Below are 27,276 nucleotides of genomic sequence, written 5' to 3' on the forward strand. Positions count from 1 at the left end.
CACTCGCGTAGCACACACTCTCTCGTCACTGCAGGATACGGGCTCAATGGAAAGTCTGTGGGCCCATCTCTGTTCCGTCTTCTGGAGAACAAAGTTAGATATACGAGCGCTTCTCTCTCCTCATTCTACCGGTTGGCAGGTGTCTCAACACTCAGACCCCCACCAATCATAACCTTTGATATGCCTCTATGACACATGAAAGGTTTTGTGACAGGACAGTGACCCTTTAAAGGGGTTTTCCAGTAAAAATATTTTTTTACAAGCACCTCCAGCATGGCCTCTGAAGCAAATTCATGCTTGCCTGCTCCACGCTGCTCCCGAGGTCTCTGTCTTTTGGTTCTGGCTATGAGCGTGGTCACTGCTGAAGCCAGTCATTGGCTGGAACGGTGCATGCCCAGCCGGATGTAAACGGTGTCAGGACTGGAAGGCGTAGAGCAGGTAAGTATGAATCTTCTGTTTCGGGGGCCATGCTGCAGGAACTTATTAAATAATTTTTACTAGAAAACCCTTTATAGCTCCCAAGTGGGATAAAAGTAACAAATATGTTTCAAATTATGTGAATTTAAAAATATATATAAATAAAAAGCACAAAAACTGATTTACCGATTACATTTTTTTTATTATGTCAAAAAATAGAAAACCATTAGTAGTAATGGAAATGTCAGCTCTAATTTGCAAAGAACAAACACACAAAAATGTCATGGCTCAGAATATGGCAGCTGATTTTATTGTGTAAAAGTAGCAAAAACTATATTTATATATATTACCCCAAAGAATCAGAAATTGTTGTTTTTCTTCTATCCCTTTCCTCTGCCAAGAAAAACTTGATTCTACTTCACTGTGTAGCAGTGGCGTACATAGAGAAGTAAGGGCCACAAAGCAAGGATTAAACCAGCCCCCCCCCCCCCACACAGGACACAAGGGTTTCTGCCTAAACCCCTTTCAATGTCCCTTGGGCCATTTTGTCCACTGCCTCGTTTGCTAAAAGTTGTTTATTTAGAGGATAGAGTCCTGACCAAGTTTTCACCCCTAGTAGAAGAGGAGATGATCCCATCTGGGCCCCCTCTTGCCCTGGGCCCCATAGCAGTCGCATGGTCTGGCGCTATGGTAGTTACGCCCCTGCAGTGTGGGTGTGTGTGTGTGTGTATATATATATATATATATGTGTGTGTGTGTGTGTGTGTGTGTGTGTATATATATATATATGTATGTATGTATGTATGTGTGAAACTCAAAAAATGAGAATATCGTGCAAAGTTCATTTATTTCAGTAATGCAACTTAAAAGGGGAAACTAACACATGAGACTCATTACATGCAAAGCGAGATATTTCAATCCTTTGTTATAATTTGGATGATTATGGCTTATAGCTTATGAAACCCCAAAGTCACAATCTCAGGTCCCCTTTGCTCAGGGGGTATGGACTAATTAGCTGTCTAGAGTCTGACACTTTGAGCCTAGAATATTGAACCTTTTCACAAAACTCCTAATTTTAAGCTGCATTAATGCAATTCTATTTAATTTGCATTACTGAAATAAATGGACTTTTGCACGATATTCAAATTTTTCAAGTTTCACCTGTGTATGTGTGTGTGTGTATATATATGTGTATATATAATCAGACACCAATGTTTCAAAGACCCCCAATCAGACCTCCAAGGTAATCAGACCTCAGATCAGAAGCAAACAAATAAATCTACTTACCTCTCCTGCTCCGGATGCCACTGCCACCGCTCCTGAAATCCAGCTTTCTGCTGTGCTGTGAACCGACTTCACACAGCATGGGGTCACAGAGCGCGCCAACGTACACATGTCACAGCACAGCGTGGGAGTGGGAGTACAGAGCCCACACAGGGAGTGCTGCATTCACCGCTCCCCAGTCCTCCTGTACTAATGAGCACTTCCACAATGGAAGTGCTCATTTAGTTTTCGCACCATAAGACACCCTGACATTTTCCCCCCACTTTGGGGGGGGGGGGGGAAGAGCACCTTTTATATGGTGAATACAATGGGGCTGAGCTGCGCCCAGGCCACGTGACATAGTCTTGACATCACTGGCCTGCAGGAAGCTGTGAGGTAAAGAACCCTTTTAAAGTTAAAGGCGTATTCCATTCCAACAAGTTATCCCCTATCCACAGGGTAGGAGAGAACTACAGGGTGAGTCAAAAGTGGCAGGACTCCATTTTATTTCAGAAATGAAAGTAACATAGTACATAAGGCTGAAAAAAGACATCTGGCCATCCAGTTCTGCCTGTTATCCTGCAAGTTGATCCAGAGAAAGGCAAAGAAAACCTGTGACTTAGAAGCCAATTTTCCCCACTTAAGGTGAAAAAAAATTCCTTCCCGACTCCAATCAGGCAATCAGAATAACTCCCTGGATCAACGACCCCTCTCTAGTAGCTGTAGCCTGTAATATTATTACGCTCCAGAAATACATTAAGGCCCCTCTTGAACTCTTTTAGTGAACTCACCATCACCTCCTCCTCAGGCAGAGAGTTCCATAGTCTCACTGCTCTTACCGTAAAGAATCCTCTTCTATGTTTGTGTAAAAAACTTCTTTCCTCCAGACGCAGAGGATGTCCCCTCGTCACAGTCATGGGGATAAATAGATGATGGGAGAGATCTCTGTACTGACCCCTGATATATTTATACATAGTTATTAGATCTCCCCTCAGTCGTCTTTTTTCTAAAGTGAATAACCCTAATTTTGATAATCTTTCAGGGTACTGTAGTCCACCCATTCCAGATATTACTTTAGTTGCCCTCCTTTGTACCCTTCCAGCTCTGCTATGTCTGCCTTGTTCACAGGAGCCCAGAACTGTACACAGTACTCCATGTGTGGTCTGACTAGTGATGTGTAAAGTGGTAGGACTATGTTCTCATCACGGGCATCTATGCCCCTTTTGATGCAACCCATTATCTTATTGGCCTTGGCAGCAGCTGCCTGACACTGGTTTTTACAGCTTAGTTTGCTGTTTATAAAAATTCCTAGATCCTTTTCCATGTCGGTGTTACCCAGTGTTTTACCATTTAGTATGTACGGGTGACTTGCATTATTCCTTCCCATGTGCATAACCTTACATTTGTCAGTGTTAAACCTCATCGGCCACTTATCTGCCCAAGCCTCCAATCTATCCAGATCCCTCTGTAGCAGTATACTGTCCTCTGTAGTATATATACAGTATACTGTCCTCTTCAGTGTAAATTACTTTACACAGTTTAGTGTCATCTGCAAAAATTGATATTTTACTATGCAAGCCTTCTACAAGATCATTAATAAATATATTGAAGAGAATAGGGCCCAATACTGACCCCTGAGGTACCCCACTAGTGACAGTGACCCAATCTGAGTGTGTACCACTAATAACCACCCTCTGTTTTCTATCATTGAGCCAGTTACTTACCCACTTACAGACATTTTCTCCCAGTCCGAGCATTCTCATTTTATATACTAACCTTTTATGTGGTACACTGTCAAATGCTTTGGAGAAGTCCAGATATACGACATCCATTGATTCTCCGCTGTCAAGTCTAGAACTTACCTCCTCCTAGAAACTGATTAAATTAGTTTGACATGACCGATCCCTCATGAAGCCATGCTGATATGGCGTTATTTGCTTATTTTCCTTGAGGTACTCCAAGATAGCATCTCTTCAAAAACCTTCAAACAGTTTACCCACGACAGATGTTAAACTTACCGGCTTATAGTTTCCAGGGTCTGTTTTTTGGACTTTTTTTTTAATATTGGCACTAGGGATCGACCGATTATCGGAAGTACCGATATTATCGGCCAATATTCAGGATTTTGTACATTATCGGTATTGGCATCTAACCTTGCCGATATACCGATAATGCGTATAAAGCGAATACTAGTGAGCGCTTCCATTATGTATCGGGTGCAGGGAGCGGGGAAGAAGCGCAGCAAGCGCTTCCGATACTCCCCCTCCCTGGTCTTCTTTGATGGCGCCCGCGCTGCACTGTCCTGATCCCGTACAGCGCCGGGACGTAGTGCGCGCACTATAAATTTATGCTGCACGCTGTCAGGTGACAGTGCAGTGCAGGCCGGAGAACACAGGGGAGCGAGACGCCGGACCCAGGGATGAAGAGGAGCCTCAGCGCAGGAGAGGTGAGGAGTTTTTTATTTTATTCATCTGAGGTCTGATAGGGGTTAATAAAGGTCTGATAGGGGTTAATAAAGGTCTGATCTGAGGTCTTATAGGGGTTAATAAAGGTCTGATAGGGGTTAATAAAGGGCTGATCTGAGGTCTGATAGGGGTTAATAAAGTCAGTGAGGAGGGGGGATGGTGTGTAAATTGGCATTTGGCACTAGTATATTATAAATGTAAATTATAAATTGACTACCAACTAAGGGCTTTATTAATTTATAATATACTAGTGCCAAATGCAAATTTCCACCACCTCAGTGACTACCAACTAATATAATATATATTATGAGATATAAAATATCGGTATAAATTATCGGCTATCGGCCTGAAAGTTCACAGATAAGGCCTTGTTCACACGTCAGTTATTTGATCAGTTATTTCCATCAGTTTTTGTGAGCCAAAACCAGGAGTGGAGGCTACTCAGAGATAAGGTATAATGAAAAGATCTGCAACAGTTCTGTGTTTATAACCCACACCTGGTTTTGGCTCACAATAAGTGATGGAAGTAACTGATCAAAAAACTGATGTGTGAACAAGGCTTTATCGGTATCGGCTCTAAAAAAATTAATATCGGTCAATCCCTAATTGGCACCACATTTGCTATGCGCCAATCCTGTGGAACACTCCCTGTCAGTATAGAGTCCTTAAATCTCAGAAATAAAGGTCTGGCTATGACATCACTTAATTCTCTTAGGATACGGTGGTGTATGCCATCTGGTCCTGGCGATTTGTCTATTTTAATCTTTTCAAGACGCCGCTGTACTTCTTCCTGGGTCAGACAGGGCACTTTTAATGGGGAATTTACTTTTACATTCTGCATTTCATCTGACAGTTTATTTTCTTCAGTGAATACAGTGGAGAAAAAAATAGCTTTGCTTTCTCCTCATCGCTCTTTGTAGAGGGCCGACACCTTCAGATTTATACTTTTTACCATTTATATTTGAAGAATTTAGGGTTAGTTTTGCTCTCTTTGGCAATTAATCTCTTGGTCTCTAGTTTGGCTGTTTTTATTTGTTTTTTACATATTCAATTTTTTTTCCTTATAGTTTTTCAGTGCTTCCTCGCTACCCTCCTGTTTTAGTGATTTAAATGCTTTCTTTTTGTCATTTATTGCTTTCTTTACAGTTCTATTTATCCACATTGTTTTTTTTTTGTTCATTAACCTTTTATTCCCATAAGGTATGCACCTATCACAATTAGATTTCAGGATGCTTTTAAAAATATCCCATTTTGTGGCAGTGTTTTTATTTTTGAGGACTTTGCCTCAGTTAGTTAGGCCTATGGCCTCTCTTAGTAGGCTAAATTTAGCTTTTTTGAAATTTGGAAAATGAAATATCTGAATACCCCAGCAAGTAATGGAGGAGGGGGCCTATCTTTTAGGCTATGTGCTGAACATGGCCCCCATCTTGAAAGCCGCCATATTGGATCAAGGGCAAATTTTTCCAATGAGAAGCGGGTCATGTAGCATATCAAAGACCAGAATTTTCTCAGAAATTGAGTGCTGCAATCAGATTTGCAATATCTCTTGTGGTTCTATGTTCAGCAGTGAAAAAACATTGAACACGTGAAATAGCTGTGCACCACAGGGAACATTCCCACTTTCTGTGTTGATAACTTTTGAACCACAAGAGTTATTGCGAATCCATTTCTGAGAAAACTCTGGTCTTCTTTGATATCCTTCATGGCCCCCTTCCCATTGGAAAAATTTGCCCTTGATCCAAGACATAGCCTAAAAGATAATCCCTGCACCCATTACTTGCTGGGGTATTTAGATATTTCATTTTCCCTTTCGTTTCTGAAATACAAGAGTGCGACTTTTGACTCACCCTGTATTAGATCCTACCACTAGCAACTCCACACAAAAACAGGGATCCCCTCCCCTCGGAGCATCCCCCCCAAACCACCCTTTCCCCCATGAAATGAATGGAGCAGCAGGTTGAGCGTGTAAAAATTATAAAACTTCAAATCACTTCCTTTCCCCATATTATAATTAGAAATAAACAGTAAAAAAAAATCAATCAAAATAAAGATCATTAGCATCGCCGCGTCCCAAAACGCCCAAACTATTCAAATATAAATGGATTTATCCCATTCAGTGAACGCAGTAATGGAAAACAAAAAATGACCAATTAACAGTTTTTTTTTTTCTTCATTGCTTCACCTCCCAAAACAAACGTGTACAAAGTGAAACATCAATACTAAATGGCACCATTAATAGTCCAATTTATTCCTTAAAAAACAAACCGTCATACAGCTATGTAAACATAAAAAGTAAAAACGTTATGGCTCTTGGAAGGCAGGGAGTACAAACGAAAACTAGCCTTGTCCTTTAAGAGTTTCTCCAAAAATTATTTAAAATGACAATCATCAACCTGTCCTAGAATGTGAGCAGGACTGGTTGCCTCCATCTGCAGAGCTGCCTACGGGGTTGAGGGGGTTTCACTACACACTTTTCTCTTGCATGTGTTACATATTATTGAGCGTTCCTGTCAGGCTGCTCAGCCATGATGGCAGATCATAGGCAGGAATACATCATTACCATCTATTGTAGAGCAGTGTAGTGAAACCCCCTCACCCCCTTGGTCAGCTGTGCAAGTGGTGGTTGCAGTTGAAAGGGGATCATTTTAAAACTTGGCATGACCCGTGTAAAGGGGCTTTCTGGGAGTTCAATAGTGATGGTCTATTCTAAAGACAGGTCATCTGATACCTGATTGGTGGGGTTCATCAATATCTGATCAACAGGGGGCCCCAATCCAGGCACACCTGCCAGTCAACCGCTTGAAAACGCTGTGGAGCTTCGGTGAGCGCTGCGACCTCTTCCTAGGCCAGTGACTAGGGATGAGCGAATTGACTTCGGATGAAACATCCGAAGTCGATTTGCATAAAACTTAATTTCAATACTGTACGGAGCAAGCTCTCCGTACAGTATTAGAATGTATTTGCTCCGATGAGCCGAAGTTATTACTTCGCGAAGTCTCGCGAGACTTCGCATAATAAATTCAGAAATTGATTTTTACTGTAAAAAAACATTTCCCGAACTCTGGTTCGGTTCATAGGTACCACTACAGTATTGAAATGAAGTTTTATGCGAATCGACTTCGGATGTTTCATCCAAAGTCAATTCGCTCATCGCTACCAGTGACATCACATTCATCAGTCGCATGACTTATTTGCAGTTCCGTTCCATTGAAGTGAATGGGCCTGGGCTGCAATGCCAAGCACAGCCACTATACAATGTACGGCGCTGTGCTTGGTATGCTGTGAGGAGGCCGCAGCACTCAATGGAGCACCACTGCCCCTTTCAACAGCTATTTGGAAGTGGTGCCTGAAGTTGGACCTCTACTGATCAGATATGGATGACCTATCCAGATGGCAGAAAACCCCTTTAAGTGATTTGAAAAAATTCACACAGTATAAAAGAAATCTTCAGTCCTTACCATGACTTGAGTTAATTTTTTCTTTCCTTGGAAAGTTGAGCGACATCCAATATGGCTGCCATTGCACTCATCAAGTTAAAAAAAAAAAATTCATAGGACTCCTACAAATTTTTTTTCCCAGTAAAATACAGTAATAAGTGAAGTCCTAGTGCGTCTACGGTTTTATGTTGTCAGGTAGCTCCAGTCTTAGGACTCATGTATTCGGACATTTTGCAGCTGCAGTTTGTAATATGGTTTCCACTGAAGTCTGTGGGGCCTTTTACCTCTTTATCACTATTTTTCTTCTGATTTCAAACAGCAGCAAACTAGAAAAAAAAGTTGTGCTACATTCCTGTGCATTAGGCTAATAACGGAGAGCGCACCCATACTTATGGCACCCGAGAGGCTCCGAACTCCGGATGGTAGCAGCAACCAGTGTGACAGATGATGAGCTGGGAATAAGACCCAGACGCAGTCTTACCTATCACTTGTGTGTTTTACAGGTCATCGGCTTCTTCAGTTCTCGCCTGGAGCAGGCCGGATCCGACCTCTCAGTGGAACGTGTCCTGGAGGTCATCAAACAAGGAGCAGTTGCACTGCCCAAAGACCGACTCAGGGTAAGTGCGAGAGCATGTACTATTTTTAAAGCCTCATGACCATAGAAGCCAGGTTTTGTACTGAATTTCTGCAGTGACTCCAGCAGCAGAATAGTGAGCGCAGCTCTGGAGTATAATACAGGATGTAACTCAGGATCAGTACAGGATAAGCAATGTAATGTATGCACACAGTGACTCCACCAGCAGAATAGTGAGTGCAGCTCTGGAGTATAATACAGCATGCTACTCAGGATGAGTACAGGATAAGTAATATGTATGTACACAGTGACTCCACCAGCAGAATAGTGAGTGCAGCTCTCTGGGGTATAATACAGGATGTAACTCAGGATCAGTACAGGATAAGTAATGTATGTACACAGTGACTCCACGAGCAGAATAGTGAATGCAGCTCTGGAGTATAATACAGCATGCTTATCAGGATGAGTACAGGATAAGTAATATAATGTATGTACACAGTGACTCCACCAGCAGAATAGTGAATGCAGCTCTGGAGTATAATACAGCATGCTTATCAGGATGAGTACAGGATAAGTAATATAATGTATGTACACAGTGACTCCACCAGCAGAATAGTGAATGCAGCTCTGGAGTATAATACAGCATGCTTATCAGGATGAGTACAGGATAAGTAATATAATGTATGTACACAGTGACTGCACCAGCAGAATAGTGAGTGCAGCGCTGGCGTATAATACAGGACTAAGGATAAGTTCTCAATATGTGATGTATTACTGAGTAACAGAACTTTTCATATAGCTTTTTTCTATATAAACTAATATAGTGTGCAGAGGACATGCCCTGTGGTAGAGGGACGTAGGTTATATTCGACTGTGTATGCGGAAGAGAATATGACTTTGTTCAGGGGCAAGAGCAGGAAGAACAGATCACAAGCAGTATATCTTGGTCTGAGGTGTATAATTATATACTGTGGGATATAGAAAATAGGGCACCCTGGAAAAGAGCGAAATTTGTGGAGCAATTGACTGGTTCTTCCCAGAATTTGGACCAGTGTTCCCTGGCGATCACAGCCTCATGTGCTAGAACTTCTGCTTGCTGCCGTTCTGCTCTTATTAATGGTGCGCTCTAGTGACTTGGATCCCCGGTTAGTGACAACAACTGCAGATATTTCTGTCTTCTACCTACGTGCTGCAGCTTGTTTCATGGGGAGCGTTTAAGAGGCCACGGCGGTATTTGTAAGTATGTCTTTGTTGTTAATGGAGGCGGCAAATAACTGGAGTTTTACTGCAGCCGACAATGTATCAACAAGAATAGACTCTTTTTCATGCCGCTCAGCAGCATGTGCGCAAGTCTTGTAATAAGTCACGCTTCTGACTAATTACCTGCAATGCATACACCCGCCCTGCTAGAAAGGTCACATGTGTCCCAGAAACCTCCCCTGCCATCATTACCAGCCGTCCTACCCTGTATAAGAAAAATCATCAGAAAAACTCTGGGCTCGACCCTGATACTCATGGTACTAAGGAGTCCATGGGTGCACCGGCACCCACTAAACATCCCAACCGGGGCCAAATCTTGACCTCATTTGGATGTGGCACAGGGAATTTTTCATACCCACCCTTAATTTCCCAACCAAGACTACTTTAGCAGCACATAGTTGGGTTATGTAAGCAGATTGATGTAAAATTTTGTGGGAAAAGATGCAGAATATTTTTGATAGGGTTTATGCGTATTAATATAGGAGGGGTGTCCTCTTCCAGATCGTCATCCCTTGCCCATTGTGGAGTGCAGATACAAAGAGCTTCTCTCACTCTGGAGGACCTGTTCTGTCCTGCCTTACATAGACTGCCCATTGATTTCATAGGCACTGTGTAATACTTTATATCTCCAGCAGTGGTGCTGTAGGGAAATTGATCACTTACTGCCAGGTTCCCCCTACAGATCGCAGCCGATCACTGGAGGTCCCAGCAGGGGGACACTTTATAATAAGTGAATATTAATGGACCTTTCTAAGAAATAGAGAATGCCCAAAGCAGAGGACTCCTTGGAAGCCGTCACTGGTGATTTTGGGGTAGATGCCCTTTAGTGGGACGTCTTGTGCTCCAGTCTTCTTGCTGGGGGATCGGCTTTGATCAATGTATGTATGGATCTATTATTTATTAGTCTGGTTTTGCTGATCTCATTGGTAAGGTCTGAGCTCCACGTGCTCCTTTCATCTCTGTACACCGCTGACTCTCACCTGAACTTGTTCCGCTTTTAGCTCATTATTTTTCACGCTCTGTGTATGGATTTGTAAAGGATTTAAAGGAACAGCCCTTTAATTAGCCTCCATTGTCACGGCTGCCTGCGTGGGTGTGAAGCGGAGACTTTCGGTAATGCACACAAGCCTTTAATGGCGGCACACCTTTTCTTTTTACTAGTTTATGGGGTTTAATGTGCTTCAGTTAAAGCGTAACTCCATGCACGCTGGATATTACCATCAGTGGTACGGGAAGACCCATGTTGCAAATCAAAGACATTGTAAATGACAGTGTTTTTTCATATTAAATATATATATATATATATTTTTTTTTAATATCTTCTAAACCTACCTCCCAACATGTAGTACAGATTTGATATTCTGTGGGAGGTGCTTTCTCATCTGCTTTTTGTCACCCCCTGCTGAATGCTTTGTATTAGCATCCATGCGGCATGGAGAAAGTTGCCACATGCACAGATATATGGCCAGTGCGACTGTTAACTGCTCTGTCTATAGATCCATGGCTTCCTGTGAACATGAGCCAGTCCATCAGTCGGTGCTTTTTAGAAAGGACCTGTTTAGTAGTAAGTAAAGCGGTTTTCTGGAATATTTCATTGATATCATGTCTCTAGTCCAATACTTCACCAGTCAGCAGAAGGGCTCTTTAACTGCAATACTGGCACAGTGCAATCCTTGTGGTTGTGTCTGGTACTGCAGCATAGTCCCACCACAATTGAAAGAGACTGAGCTGCAGTTCCGGACACAGCCACACGGTTGGAGTGGTGTGATTTTCTGCATTGAAGCAAACGTAGGCTGGTTTCACATCACCGTTTCTTTTTCCGTTTTTAAAAAACACAAAAAAAAAACAGGATCACGGCTGTGACAACGTATCCTGTGCACATTTTGAGCCATTTCCATCTGAGCTCCATTTAAGACGGGGGGAAAAAAAGTACTGCATGAAGGACATTTTTTTTTTACCTGTCTCAAAAAAATAGATCTAAGACGGAAATGGCTCAAAAGGATGCGAAATATGCATAATGTATGCACAGGATCCTGTTTTTTGGTTTTTTTTCGGTTCTTCTGACGGATCAGAAGAACGGAAAAAGAAACGGTGATGTGAAACCAGCCTTAGTAACACAGCCCCTTAGTTCTGCTGATCAGTGAGGGTGTGATGGGTCAGACCCCCTGATCCCAAGGATAGACTAGCAATGGTTAATCCCAGGGGCAGGTATACTGCAGATTTTCCTTCATGGGACTACTTGCAGAAAATACGCAGTACTAGCAAAGTAGATGACATTTTAGCGATGGCAAAATGTTACATGTTTTGCTGCAGATTCAACATAGTTTTGAAATTCCTCTGTGTGGACGTAGCCTTAAAGTGAACCCTATTTTATTGATCATTAGTCTATAATGTAGTAATCCAGACCCCTGCTTGCCCCTCCAGCCTCTTCCCATAATCTGCTATCTGCAGTTGGATGGAAGAAAGTTCCCGTTTCAGCTCTTATCACAGGGTTTTATAGAGCGGTCAGTCCAGAGATAGCTGCCTCCTCTGTGAGAGCCAGGGACATAGTCCTGGACACCGCTTATCAGCTGTGAGTCGATGGTTTTGGTGGCACTCCATAAACATCCTGGATGTGGACATGTACATATTAATGTAATTTATTGACTCTTCAGCTCGGAACTCACAACATATTCCTTTGCCATTTTTACATTTTTTACGAACATCGTTGATATCAGCTTCTCAGTTCATTCCATGTATTCAAACTGGGTCAGTCGACCCAGAGATCACGTCTTATAGAGATGGATCTCTATGGTTTGATGTATCTGACCGATAAATCCTGTAAGATTCCCTAATATGGAGGAGCTAGAGGAAGGTTCAGGTCATCCCTGAGCTCAGGGGCATAGATGGGTGCTGCCAACTAGCCACTCCGCCTTTGCCAGAGTATTTAGCTACAGGTGTAAAACCACATCCATACACCTTCGATAGCTGTCGCCGACAACTATGTCTCCCGAATTTCCCGTGCACATACACATGTGGCCGAGCATGTATGTGTTTAAGTGGAGAGAGCGGAGAAAGACCCTGCCAGATACTTCTGAAGGTGACTATTCTCCAGGGGAGATTGGAAGGATCAGCAGTTGAAATTCATTAAAATGACGGTGTCGAGGGGGAACATGGGAGTGTGCCATACACATAAAATTTTCAGGCTTGGTTGAAAGCAACCAGTGCTCCCAACAATAGTCTAATGTATGTCGGGGCCTTAATGCCCCAGAATTGTGGCTTAGAGACTTATGGTGCCAGATGTGCGGATTTGTAGTGGTTAGCAGTGGAGGCGGCAACCACTTCGCTTCTTTGCAAGGGATGGATTCCTCCCCACTATGACCCTTTCCAGTCATTGCAGACAGCATTAAAGAGGCCTGCTGCAGCATGGTCTTGTGAGATATAGAAAATATTGGGAGACCACACTGTATACTAACCTCTCACCAGAGTGCGATTTGGCTGCAGCCACATAGAGGAGCCTGAAGGCTGGCCAGAAGTTAGTATACAGCATGGTCCTGTGCTATACCTTGCTTGGTCACACTGCAGCAGGCCGCTTTGACGCTGTCCGCATTGCACAGTGTCAGACCTAGGAAGAAAGAAACCTCTCCTTGCAGAGAAGCAAAGTGGCTCCTAGCTCTGTGACTGACCACTTCAAATTTCCAAATCTGGCACCAAGTTTAGGGGGACAATATCTCAAAAAGGGAAACAAAACAATGCCATTATATTAAGCCCATATAAACTGTTCACATTTTTATAATATGCTAACAGGTCTTCTTTAATTTGCACCGAAAAAGTGGCATATGTGCTTTGCGCACCATTTATTATGCGTTTTAGATGGGTTTTTTGTACCTTTCTCAGCAAGGGAGCGAGGCTTAGAGAGGGTTTGGAGCGACCTAGCAGGACAAGGGGCATGGCTTAAGATGCACCAACATTGTTCAAAATTGCTCCATAATGTTGGTAACTCAGTAAGCCAACCAATAAGTGGAGTGGAGTTAGGCTACTCATACACATTCAGTAGCTGTCGGCCAAACGACTGTTCGGCTGACAGCGGTCTCTGCCGTCTCACTCCTGGCTTCACTATGTGTATGTGTATGCTATGGGGAGAGCAGAGAAAGCCGCTGCCAGACACTTCTCCGGGGAGAACTAAAGGGTCAGGTAAAAAATTTTGCTGAAATCATCATCTATTGAGGAGAGTCGTGAGCTCCCCATACACACTAATGTGTCGGCCGAACCTGCAGTTCTTGGTGGGTTTGGCCAGCCAACATATAATGTGTATGTCCAGCTAAAAACTAGACACCCTAAAGATGCAGATTTATTGTCCAGCGTCAGCCACCATGATAAATGTGGTGCAGTTTATACTGTTTATATTAAGATTGTTAAAGGGGTTTTCCGAGAGTTTATAACTGATGACCAATCCTCCAGATAAGTCACCAGTATCTGATCGGTGGGGGTCCGACACTCGGGTCCCTCGTGATCAGCTGACGGCGCCGCGTCCTTCTCTAAGCCAGTGATAACACGTTCATCAGACACGTGGCACTCAGCCTCGTTGAAGTGAATGGTGCGGTGCGCGATACCAAGTACAAACACTATACAATGTACGGCGCTGTGCTTGGTGAGCACGGTGAAGGCCGCGGTGTTCAATGGAGTGCCGGTGCCTTCTCAAAACAGCTGATCGGCGGGGGTCCCGAGTGTGGGACCCCCACTGATCAGATTCTGATGACCTATCCACAGGATAGTTCATCAGTATTAAAATCTCAGAAAACCCTTTTAAATTTGGCCCTGTGTATAATCCTTTAGTCCCCTCAGATGGAGACCATTATGGTGTCGGCCCCACCAAACCTTTTGCTGAAGTAGTTTTATACTGATTTACTATAGATTGGAGAGTGTTCGGCGATGGGTCCCGCCCTGTCTATATGTTACATGGGCGGCCATGTAACCCTACAAATGGATGCAACTTAGTATAACGGCTGATATGGCAGATTTCATAAGCCAAAGTCGCAGCAGTCGGACTTCCTACTTAGAAGGGGGTTGTCATGATACGACCCTTTTAAGTGTTAAAGAAATGGAGTCAGTTTGCAGATGATGGATTTCAGACCCTACTATCAGGTTACGCTCCATTCACATCTGGTTACATTTGGAAACCGACAAAGGTTTAGCTGCACCCCCCTGTCGGACGTGACGTGAGAGTCGGACCGTATGTAACTCTCCGCTCCCACAGTGCACTTCTTTCTAGTAAACCAGCCGCAGTCTGAATTTAGCTTTGGTTGTGAACAGAGATAAGCGAATCGACTTCGGATGAAACATCCGAAGTCGATCCGCATAAAACTTATACTGTAAAAAACTATTTCCCGAACTCTGGTACGGTTCCAAGGTACGCTCGCCCCATACAGTATTGAAATGAAGTTTTAATGCGAATTGACTTCGGATGTTTCATCCGAAGTCGATTCGCTCATCCCTAGTGAACAGTGAAGAAACAGCATGTTGCTCAGGACAGGGCACAGCGCCGTACATTGTATAGTGGCTGGGTTTGGTATTGCGTTCTGAGCTTCACATAGGCCATGTGACCAATGAACGGAACGTCACTGGCCTCAGAAGACAACGCAACGCTCACCGGAGCATCGCTGCCTCTTCAAAGAGCTGATCGGCAGGGGCACCTCCACCGATCAGATACTGATGATCTATCCTGATGACGGGCCATCTGTATTGAACTCCCCACAGTGCGCCGCTGTCCGGTATAAGGCATGCTTTTCAATGTGAACAGAGAAGAAACCTCATGCAGCTCAGCAGCGGTACAAGATAATTAAAGCAAAGAATTTCCAAAGTCAATCGCTGTGCAGATTTTTTTCTGAAGTTTTTATTTCGCCTCCTGTCTTTCTATTTCCGTACTGTACGTGTATGTATCTATAGCTTTACTAGATGCAAGTCGACCCCCGGGGCTGAGAAGATGGAGGCTTCTGCCGTTCTCTTTAATGTTTCAGCGTGGGTTCCATATCGGGGACTGTAAATCGTGCTCCTTCTTCATGGCTGCAGGATGTGTAAGGCGTGTGCGCACCATCCTAAATAACACCACATTGCCTCTTCTCCGGGCATGTAGCAGTATATCGCAGGGGGCAAATATTTACACAAAGCATCTCTGGTTTATAGGCGGCTTTCATCCTCGCAGGGAGCGGAAATTATTACCAAATGACGGCAAATCTGTACAGCAGCGCCGGGTTTTCATGGGAAAGATGCATTGTATTCAGCTCACAGAGGATGGTCTAGATTGGATACAACCAGGAGCAGCGAGAAGAATTGGCTTCATTTGTTTGCCTCGTTCTAATCAATAATGTTTCCATTCACTGACAACAAGCTGAGATCTTGAACCACAAAGCCTTTTAGAAATTTGCAAGATTAAAGGGCATCTGTCAGCAGTTCTGTACCTATGACACTGGCTGACCTGTTACATGTGAGCTTGGCAGCTGAAGGCATCTGTGTTGGTCCCATGTTCACATGTGCCCGCATTGCTGAGAAAACTGATGTTTTATTATATGCAAACGAGCCTCTAGGAGCAACGGGGGCGTTACCATTACACCTAGAGGCTCTGCAACTGCTGCGTCCTCTCCACTTTAATTGATGGGACCAGGTAGTGTAAACGTCATCCCTTCCAGCTCCGGTCAAATTGCAGAGAGAGCGGAGTCTCTAGGTGTAATGGTAACGCCCCCGTTGCTCCTAGAGGCTCATTTGCATATAATAAAACATCATTTTTCTCAGCAATGAGGACACATATGAACATGGGACCAACACAGATCCCTTCAGCTGCCAAGTGCACATGTAACAGGTCAGCCAGTGTCATAGGGTACAAAACTGCTGACAGATGCCCTTTAAGCCTCATTTATATAAAATGCGATCTTGTAAAGTTATGATGCCGTGTTTGTGACTTATCCGGGAAAGTTCCCTGGTATCTGCGCTGCAGTGAAGAGCTGATCCCGGCCGGTGCAGCCTCACAGCGAGGGTCTGCCAGCTCTGCGCAGAGCGGGACACTGGAAAATTTCTGCTTGGCTCACATATGTGTGTTGTAGGATTGAAGACTTTAGGCAGATCCCGGAGTAAAGCCCTATGTACTCAAGGACTGGTTTAGAGAAGAACCTTTCCCGACCACCCAGGGGTCCAATAAACCTGGTATTCCGGACCACCCTAAACATTGCGTATACACGAATATATATTATATAGCGCCATCATGTTCCACAGCGCTGTACAATAAATTGGCAGCACTCACACGTGTTCAATCTAAATTCCAGATTAGCTTATCAATATCGTTATTTTATTTTGTTGATTGTGAAAGGAAACCTGCAAACATGAGGATTACGTACAAACTCAGGGCAGAAGTTACCCTCGGATGGATTCGAACCAGGACTCAGCGATGCAAATAAACCGCGCTAACCACTGAGCCGCATAAGCGTGCCTGCGCGCTCATATCTCCCCGCATGTGCCCACATTTAGTATCTCAGTCATAGACCGTGGCGGAAGCCGACAACTAAAGAGTTTTTTTCCGTGTAGAAAATTGCTGCGCGGTCATCCTTGCCTTCACTGAGCGATGTCTATACGAAGGGGGGCAGCGCATGTTCCTGCAGGTCTCGGTTCACCGGAATGGGGCTGAGCTGCCGTACCAGGCGATTGCAGGCGTCCCAGGGGTGCGGGTTTTCATCAGTGTTGCTCAAAACGATGTCCTTTTGACACGACGCGTGAACTCTCTGTAAAGAATAAGTCCTCAGTGTCATATCCTGGGAAACCCCTTTTAATACAGAACTGGTACATGCGCAGGATTTATGTGGGGGGAATCGGCCCTGAATGCCACAGGTGTTCACAGGAAAATCTGTGCGGACAATCGCCATCAATTGGTGCGGATTTGGTACAGATTTTCCTAAGTGAATAGAGATAATCCGGTCAGGAAAAAATAAAATAAATTGACATGCTGAGGTTTTTAAAATCCGCACCACAGGTCAAAATCCGCATTGTGGGCATGAGAATTTCAAATTCAATACAATGTACATGACCTACGGTGCAGATTTTCCGCACGCAATCCTGACCATCTGCATTTAGCCTAGGGAAGCGTTGCATTGCCTCCCACCAAAATCTAGGGATCATCGATTTTATTGGCTACTTTGGCTCCTCTCCCTACAATGGATCTCTGCTATGGCTTAGGCTACTTTCACACTAGCTTTTCTAATTTCCAGTATTGAGATCCGTCACAGGGTCTCAATACCGGAAAAAACACTTCCGTTTTGTCCCCATTCATTGTCAATGGGGACAAAACGTAACTGAACAGAATGCTCCAAAATGCATTCCGTTCCATTTGGTTGCGTTCCCATACCAGAGAGCGAACCGCAACATGCTGCGGTTTTTTTTCCGTCATGGGATGATCTGACACAATAGAGAACGGATCCGTCCCCCATTGACTTTCAATGGAGTTCATGACGGTTCCTTCTGGGGTATGTTATATACCCAAGACCCCAGATAATACAACCGGATCTGTTCTCAACTGATGCAGACGGTTGTATTATCAGTAACGGAAGCGTTTTGCTGAACCCTGCCCGATCCAGCAAAACGCTAGTGTGAAAGTAGCCTTAGCAAGGGGGGATTCATCCCAATTACACGGAAGTGTTTGAACCAGCAAGGCACCCATACACATAAGAGAAAAGTTGACTATAGCTGACAGTTTCAGCAGGACCGGCAAACAGCTATCTTTTGTGCATGGGGGTCTGCAAGTTTTCCACTGTCTGGGAAGAGAAGGATCGGGCATGGCGGATTTAAACAATGGCAATCTTTTTTCAAACGGGGCACAAGACCCCGCTAGTGCGGTGTGTCAGCGGCTTGCCCTTCCCTAATTCAGCGTCCATGTGTACAGGGGAGTCGGGAGGAATAGCTGTTGGTGGAATGAGTATTCAAGGCACCTAAAGTCAAAAAGGAACAACTGCATCAATGAGGGATCCAAACGACTGGTCCATGTTCTGCCGATTTGACGGACGATTTACCTTTCATGCTGAATCAGTTTTGTCCCCATCCGCGTTGCGTTTGTATGTTTCTTCCATTTGTGTGGCATCAGTCGGTCATCCGTTTTTCACGTCCGTTAAAAAAAAAAAAAAAGAATGCCAACCTATTGTTTCCTAGCAACTATCCACAGATGCCATCCATGTGCTGTCCGTATTTTTTTACATACAGACCTATTGACTTGAATGGGCGAGTATAGAGTGAACATCGGACCAAAACTGCGCATGCTGCGGTTTTCTGTGCACAGGCCGATGGTCCGTGAAGTAAATTGCTCATGTGAATTGGTTTTAATGGGCCAGTGTCATGCTACACTTGGACAGCACTCATCTGAATGAGCCCTAAAGTGACGAGTAGGGCTCATGCACACAAACGTTGTTTGGTTTCTCATCTGAGTCGCACTTTTTGCGGCTCAGATTCGGACCCATTCACTTCAATGGGGCCGCAAAAGATGCGGACAGAACACGGAGTTGCTCCATTCCTTGGCCCTGCAAAAAAAAAATAGAACATGTCCTATTCTTGTCCCTTTTGCGGACAAGAATAGGAATTTCTATAATGGGCCGCCCGTTCCGTTCTGCAAATTGTGGAACACACACGGGCGGGATACGTGTTTTGCTGATCCGCAAATTGCACGTTCATGTGCATGAGCCTATAGAGTCTGCTACAAAAAGTCCCTTTAAAAAGTGCAGCTGTCCGATTTTTTGTCGGCTCCTTCAATGATGTCACAATGAAGCTTTTCCCAACGTGAAAAGTGATTTGTGAGGCGGCTCCAGGAGGAACGCTTGGTTCATTTCTTACATGTTTTCTTGGCACGAGCTTCAAGAACATTTGAATGTGTTTCTGACACCTCGGGTAAAAATACAGAATGGTGGATAAACACAGCGGCGACAGCGTCAACACTGGAAAGTATGCAGCAGCCGTTTCTTGGGTTTCTGCGTTTCAGACCCCTCTCCCATGTAATATCGTGTTCTGTCTAGAAGGCCGCCAGCTCACAAGTAACGAGGCCTTCAGATGGAAACGGCAAATCATTAAAAAAAAGAAAAAAAAATCTGCATTCCAGATCTTGGGGAAAATTGTGTGTCAGCATCATTTCTCTGGAAATCATTTCCGGATTTGGGACACGGTCTTGCTTTCACAACCGTTGTGACTTTGTGTGTACATGGAGACGAGCGGCCTCCGCCAAGATATGACGATGTGCTTCAGGCATTTCCCTGGTGCTGCTCATAGCGCGTCAGTCTTCTCTTTTTGGTGTTTGGGGGGGGGATCGAAATCATAAAAAAAAAAAAAGAGAGAATACAGGCTGCCATAAACAGCGCCTGTATTCTGCTGGAACATTTTGCTGCTACTTTGTAGCAAATTTCTACTTTTGCATTGCAAATCGCCATGCTGCAGATTTCAGAATCAACATCGTCCCTGGAGTCCACGCAAAGGTCTTCCTCTTCTTTGAAAACGAATGTGAACGAAGCCCTTAGATTTATGTTTATGAAATATAACTTTTGGATTTTAAAAATTATTAAATATATATGAAAGGAGCTGTGCCAAGTTTTGAAGTTATCCCCTATCCATATAATAGGGGATGACTAGATGATCGGTGAGATTCCGATCGCTGGACTCCCGTTTCCCGGTATGATGGAGCAGCAGGTCAAGCATGTGTCCTGCCGCTCCATTTATTCTCTTTAGGACCGCCGGAAAGCTCTCTCTTGCAGTCCTATCGAGAATGAATGGAGCGTCGGGGAGCATCAACTAATCATACCCTATGTCGTGGAAAGGGGATAACTTCCAAACTTGGCACAACCACTTTAAAGGGGTGGTCTCACTTCCGTTATCATGTAAAGAAAGTTAATAAAAGGCACTTACTAATGTATTGTGATTGTCCATATTGCTTCCTTTATTCATTTTTCCATCACATTATACACAGCTCGTATCCATGGTTATGACCACAATCCATCAGCGGTGGTCGTGCCTGCACACTGTAGGAAAAAGCACTAGCCTCTCTGGCGGCCAGGACCATGGGAACGCGCATAGGCCAGCACTTTTTCCTACAGTTTGCAAGCCTATGGCCTATGCGTGTTCCCATGGTCCTGGCCCTCAGAAAGGCTGCCGCTTTTTCCTACAGTGTGCAGGCACGACCACCGCTGATGGATTGCAGGGTGGTCATAACCCAGGAGGATACAAGCAGTGTATAATGTGATGGAAAAATGAATCAATCCAGCAAAGGAGGCAATATGGACAGTCACAATGCATTAGTAAGAGCCTTGTATTTACTTTCTCTACATGATAAATGCCATTTGATGAAGACAGACAACCCCTTTAATCTTTCTACAATAAAAATAAATTATGACCTGCCCTGTGTTTCAGTTCCTCTTGGATTTCAAGATAAAGGGGTTAACAATAAAAGTAAAAAAAAAATAAAATAAAAAAGTTTCTTGGGCGCTGCCATGTAAAGGTGTAATAAAAGGATAATGTGCAGCGCATTTCGGAGAATCGCTCTCCTTCCTCAGGATGGCAGATGTGCAGGAGATTCATTATTCGAAACGCGTCGCACACTTTCATTTTTAATAAACTTTAACGATCATACTTCAGAAACCTGTTTTTTTACTTTTATTTTTAACCCCTTCATCACTGTGATTGAGTCTCCAGCCCAGCAGCAGCGAGATTCCTCAGAGACACTACATGCTTTCTGGTGAGATGTATTTATCGAGCGCCATCCTGCTTTTACCATAATGGTTTTACACTGGGATTTTATTTTTTTTTCTCTTGATTTTCAGGATAACTGCATACTGTCTGGGAATGAGAATATTGCCTACCTCTAGAAACTGAAAGCCCAACATGAGTTGAAACTTCTCAGAGCTGAGGGTTTGCTACTTTCATCCAGTCTACACAGTCCTCTGTGAACTCTATAGCCTGGTCTCCAGACTGATCCATGTTCCCTGCACTGATACATTGTAACAAACAGGAGAGACATTGTTGTTGCTGATGTGGTGTAAGGGGGAACATGATGGTGTGCAGTATTTTTCAGGGGTAAGGGTTTCGCCAACCTTCTGACCAGTCATCCACGTCATAGGCTAGTGGTCCATTTACACGGGCCGATACCTGGTCATAACAGAGCGCTCAGTGATGTAATAATTCGATTCTCGGCTGTTTTAAAGGGATTTTTGCACTACCTGTGCAAGCTGTAGGGAGAAGAACAAGGTCATTTGGTCCCTACACAGCCTGACAATTGCTGGCAGCACAGCCCCTGTTGACATGGGGAGATGTGCTGCCGACAACTAATAATTTTAGACCCCCATAAGAGGTGTGATCAGCCAACAAGCGGGTAGACGCCACCATGATCGCCGGCCAACAATCGGAAACAGATGTTCTTATGAACACTTATGTTGACCACATGCATAGTATAGATACTACTTTTGACAGGACCAGGTGAAAAGACTATGCAGGTACCTGGACTTGTCAGTCATGAAGCAGAGGTAGTGGCTGGCAGAGGAAGCAGAAGGTATTAGGGTGCACAGAGTGGCTTGAGGCCGCCCTTGGTGCACTTAACTGCTCATTCCTATATGGATTAATGGTCCTTTTCTCCAGAATGAAGCAGCGGATCACTAACATTCACCTGAGCTAGCCCTGCAAAACACTGCCTGGTTTATCAGGGAATCTGGTGACAGTCTAAATGCACTAAGTTCCAAGATTTGCCTTCTCACTTGATGATGACCGTACCCATGATGCAACACAGTTCAGCTTCCCAGTACCCAGTCCATGTAGAATAGGCTCATGGGTAACTGGAACTCTGGTGGTAGGCTCATGGGTAACTGGGACTCTTGTGGTGGGCTCATGGGTAACTGGGACTCTTGTGGTGGGCTCATGGGTAACTGGGACTCTTGTGGTGGGCTCATGGGTAACTGGGACTCTTGTGGTGGGCTCATGGGTAACTGGGATGCTTGGGGTGGGCTCAAGGGTAACTGGGACTCTTGTGATGGGCTCATGTCTAACTAGGACTCTTGTGGTGGGTACATGGGTGACTGGGACTCTTGGTGTGGGCTTAAGGGTAACTGGGTCTTTTGGGGTGGGCTCATGGGTAACTGGGTCTTTTGTGGTGGGCTCATGGGTAACTGGGTCTTTTGTGGTGGGCTCATGGGTAACTGGGACCCTTGTGATGGGCTCATGGTAACTGGGTCTCTTGCGGTGTGCTCATGGGTAACTGGGTCTCTTGCGGTGTGCTCCTGGGTAACTGGGTCTCTTGCGGTGGGCTCCTGGGTAACTGGGACTCTTGTGGTGGGCTCATGGGTAACTGGGACTCTTGTGGTGGGCTCATGGGTAACTGGGACTCTTGTGGTGGGCTTATGGGTAACTGGGACTCTTGTGGTGTGGGTAACTGGGAGTCTTGCGGTGGGCTCATGGGTAACTGGGACTCTTGTGGTGGGCTCATGGGTAACTGGGACTCTTGTGGTGTGGGTAACTGGGACTCTTGTGGTGGGCTCATGGGTAACTGGGACTCTTGTGGTGGGCTCATGGGTAACTGGGACTCTTGTGGTGGGCTTATGGGTAACTGGGACTCTTGTGGTGTGGGTAACTGGGTCTCTTGCGGTGGGCTCCTGGGTAACTGGGACTCTTGTGGTGGGCTTATGGGTAACTGGGACTCTTGTGGTGTGGGTAACTGGGAGTCTTGCGGTGGGCTCATGGGTAACTGGGACTCTTGTGGTGGGCTCATGGGTAACTGGGACTCTTGTGGTGTGGGTAACTGGGACTCTTGTGGTGGGCTCATGGGTAACTGGGACTCTTGTGGTGTGGGTAACTGGGACTCTTGTGGTGGTCTCATGGGTAACTGGGACTCTTGTGGTGGGCTCATGGGTAACTGGGACTCTTGTGGTGTGGGTAACTGGGAGTCTTGTGGTGTGGGTAACTGGGAGTCTTGCGGTGGGCACATGGGTAAATGGGACTCTTGCGGTAGGCTCATGCGTAACTGGGACCCTTGTGGTGGGCTCATAGGTAATGTCGGTGTTTCACATTGCAGTGCATGGTAGCTGCATTAGTCTTGTCTGCAGGGTCTAGTTGTGGCTTTCGCGTAGAATGTTATTGAGGAAGACCTTTGGATGAGTAAGGTCCATTTTCAACACCCATGAGCGCAATTGCAATGAAATATTTCTAATGAAAGGGCTGTTGCTGATTATGCGCTTCCTGTAATATGCTATAATAGTTGGCAAGTCTTTATAACAATGCTCTCACAAAGTTTCAAAGCCTCCGGCGCCCACACATACTATTTCATCTGCTGGGTGGAGATGCGTTCTTTGTTTCAGTCTAGTGTCTCTTCACAAGGTAATGCAGAGTTCAGATTCCTGGATGTAGAAATAAATGTATAGGAGGGGCGATGTCCCTAGTATGAGGTCGATATGGAATACGCTCACGTGGGCAGGACTCCGACCTTACCTCCCTAATATACAAGGATAGCTTGCTTCCATAAGGGCCTTTTACATGGGATGATGATCAGCCGAACGATCGCCCCCTCATCATTGTAAACATGACCAGCGATCGAAAGCCAAATGATCATTACCCCCCGAGTAATTACAGCCTATTAAGGCTTTTTTAAACAACCTGACGATTGGGAGGGAAACATGCTTGTTTCCCAGCATTGGGAGCATATGCCTATTTATTGGATGGTCATGTCTTTTATGCAGCACCAAAAATTCTCACTTGTTGGCAGCACATCCTCCTGTGTATAAAAGGATGTGAATGGGGAATAAAAGGGGTTATCCCATAATTAATGTAAAAAACGAACATCAAACATCATATAGGACATGACAATCTCTTTCTAACAAAGCTAGAACCAGCCCTGTACCTCACATGGATCCAGAGATCTTCCCATGCATTGCGTCAGTTGCTCTGCTAGATTTATATCAAACTGATAGCTGGGGGGGGTGACCTTTCTGCTGACCCTCTCTCCCTATGACAGCTCAGAGGGCGTGTCCTTTCTGCTAGAGCTCTCTCCCTATCACAGCCCAGGAGGCAATTGAATGATGGAACTGAGCATGTGCGTCCACCTCAGCAAGTTGGACAAAGAAATAGGAAAAAAATCAAACAGAAGGTGGCGCTCTACAGATACCTTTTTTTTGACTAACTCAGTAGCTTACCAATTTTTTAAATACATGCAATTACAAAAGCATTCGGGTCCAGGTGCTGGGGAGAAAACCGCAGAATTTTTTTTCGCGGGACAACCCTTTGAATGATCCTAGTAACGATCATTCGTCCCACATGCAGCTTGCATCTGGGCATGTTAAACGCCTTTTAAACTATCACCGATTTGACTTGTACAACATCGATCAATGCTCATTCAGGCCTGGAATTGGACCCATAATTTAGTAAATGAGCACCAAATAAGGGTACTTTCACACTAGCGGCAAGGAACTCCGGCGGGTGAACAGCCTGTTGGATCCGTGCTGCCGCTAGTGCACGCTTGCCCCCGGACTAGGGCTGCAGTAAACTATTATTTAAGTGATCAAGTATTCTATCGATTTATTTTTTACGATTAATCGAGTACTCTAATAAGAAAAAGCTTCCTAAAAGAACGTATTGCTTTATAAAAACAATATTTTTATTTCTTACAGTGGTATAGCAAATAATTGCACACACATAAGGCTTCTTTCACAGCTGCAATATACATTCTGTCAGAAGAACAGCCAGAATGTACCATATCGGGTATAGCTGGATTATCTGCCGGCTGTTACAGCATTCAAGCTGGGTTTTGGCCGGACAAAAAAAAAAATAAGCTTTGGACGATACCCAGCATGTATGCCGGAACATGGCCAGATGGCCTTGGACCACATTATAGTGAGAAGCCTCGTTTCACTCACGCTCCGTGGTCATGTGATTTAAACGACTCCTCGATGCAGGGAAATTGCATCGAGGATTTTTTTGCCTTGATTAAATCGATGAATCGTTTCGGCCCTACCCCGGACTATCGCTCCGGCCCCATTGACTATAATGGGGGCGGGCCGGAGTTCTGGCGGCAGTGCTGCAAACATCCTGAGAGGCGGCCGGAATAAAACTACGACATGTCGTAGTTTTATTCCGGCCGCCTCTCGGCATGTTTGCCGTGCTGCCGCCTGAACTCTGGCCCGCCCCCATTATAGTCAATAGGGCCGAAGCAGTAGTCCGGGGGCACGCGTGCACTAGCGGCAGCACCGATCCGACAGGCTGTTCACCCGCCGGAACAGCCTGCCGGAGTTCCTTTCCCCTAGTGTGAAACTAGCCTAACTTACCATCTCATCTGTCCATTATGGACAATATCTGTTCATGTAAAAAATTACCCTTAGAAAAGAATTAAGAAAAATTTTAATTGAATTTTTGTATTGAACCACGTGGGAAAACTTTAATCAGATTTTGTGTCCAGCATGGTGGCCTTACCTTGCAGTGCCGGGATCCTGTACTGAAATCTAACCGAGAATAGACACCATCATGGACTTTGTACATTCCTGTCGGCTTCCTCTAGATTCTCCCGTTTCCTTCCACAGGCCAAATACTAAGGTTTAATGGCTTTCCAAGAAATTTGGTGAAATTCAGATGCAGCATTCGATAAGCCTTCATCCTATCTGTGTCATATGTTACAGTATGTTCCCACACATGGATATTATAGTTAACCCCTGCACTTCTGGCTGCACCAGCGAGCTGTAGATAAGCAGGAAGGGTGCATCTGCCTCTGGGTGCTGTAATCTTCTAGAAAATTCAAGTGTCAATCTCCCGGAGTATAATTGACTTTTCTAGTAAACCTGCTTGTCTTGAGCACATCAGGACAGGTTTGAGGAATGAACAATGTGTACACTGTGCTACTGTGAAATGTAAGCACGAGGCTCCGGACAAGCCCCACCACCTCCACTGATCGCTGGCATGAATTCTGAGCAGGCATCTATGTTACCTGCTGCACCCCTGCATATAATCCCTCGATGATATTGTTTCTTGGGGTAAAGTTGCCCATAACCTCCTGTAGCTGCTGTCCGAACCCCCGTACACATGCATGCTCAGCCAAGTGTGTATGTGTTGGGGAGAAAGGAGAAAGCTGCTGCCGAGGATTGGCCGACACTTCTGGAGATGGCTTATATTCCGCTAGGACAAAAGGATTGGGCATTGAGATCGTTGCAGCCGATCATCCTTTTTCAAGCTCACCATACACATGCTCATGCACCCGTCAGTACTATAATGTATACAGGGGCCTTTAGACTTTGCAAAATCTCATCCACTTGCCTGGCACTGTAATGCACTGCAGACATTACAAGTGCATACTTGCTGGTAGAATCCACAGCCGTTCCGTCTCGTGCGGATTCACCTTTTAGAGTACACCCTCTTGGGATGAGGTTTGCAGCAGAAATATCCACTGTGGATCAGTCAATTAGAGGCCTAGAAAAGGATTCCAATGTGGTCCATGAAGCAGTCTTCATCCACTTTCTTTTAATGAGTTTTGTACTTTTTTGTCATGTGCCCACTGTAATGCTGTGTATGGTAAAGTACTGAAGGGGGTGTATATATCACCCAAAATGCTTAGATGGGTGAAGTAAAAAGAATTCAGAAAGCTGTGGTGTTTGTTTGCTGAGGCATTATGGTTAAGTTATTTCGTGGGCTGGATTTTAATGGAATGAGATGTAGGTTGGTAGTGGGACATTCCATTCCCTCCCACACTCCAGTACAAGGTATTCCCCTAACCTGAGAGGAACCCAGGTGTAGCTGCTGGAGACATTACTGTGGGGATAATTACAAGCCTCAGAAGCTCATTCCTAGTCATATCTTGGAAAATGCATGACCTGTAGTGACTCTGCAAAGCCTGATCCCCTTGTTTGAT

General features: G+C 44.8%; 1 protein-coding gene and 1 long non-coding RNA gene across 2 annotated transcripts in view; one reads left to right on the forward strand and one right to left on the reverse strand.

The window, feature by feature from the left end:
* The window catches only part of DYM (dymeclin), a 272,964-nt gene that overhangs the window by 219,476 nt on the left and 26,212 nt on the right, over window positions 1-27,276 (forward strand). Inside the window, exon 16 of the mRNA XM_040421110.1 lies at window positions 8,086-8,199. Within this exon, the coding sequence (XP_040277044.1) occupies window positions 8,086-8,199 (114 nt within the window). The remainder of the gene's footprint in view (window positions 1-8,085; window positions 8,200-27,276) is intronic.
* Window positions 8,754-26,269, reverse strand: LOC120992255. Its single transcript, XR_005776949.1, has 3 exons — window positions 26,230-26,269; window positions 15,434-15,444; window positions 8,754-8,898 (listed from the first exon to the last, which is right to left on the reverse strand). It is a non-coding gene; the product is annotated as an uncharacterized LOC120992255 (long non-coding RNA).

This window comes from Bufo bufo, chromosome 2, assembly GCF_905171765.1.
Source record: "Bufo bufo chromosome 2, aBufBuf1.1, whole genome shotgun sequence".
In the NCBI taxonomy this organism is placed as follows: domain Eukaryota; kingdom Metazoa; phylum Chordata; class Amphibia; order Anura; family Bufonidae; genus Bufo; species Bufo bufo.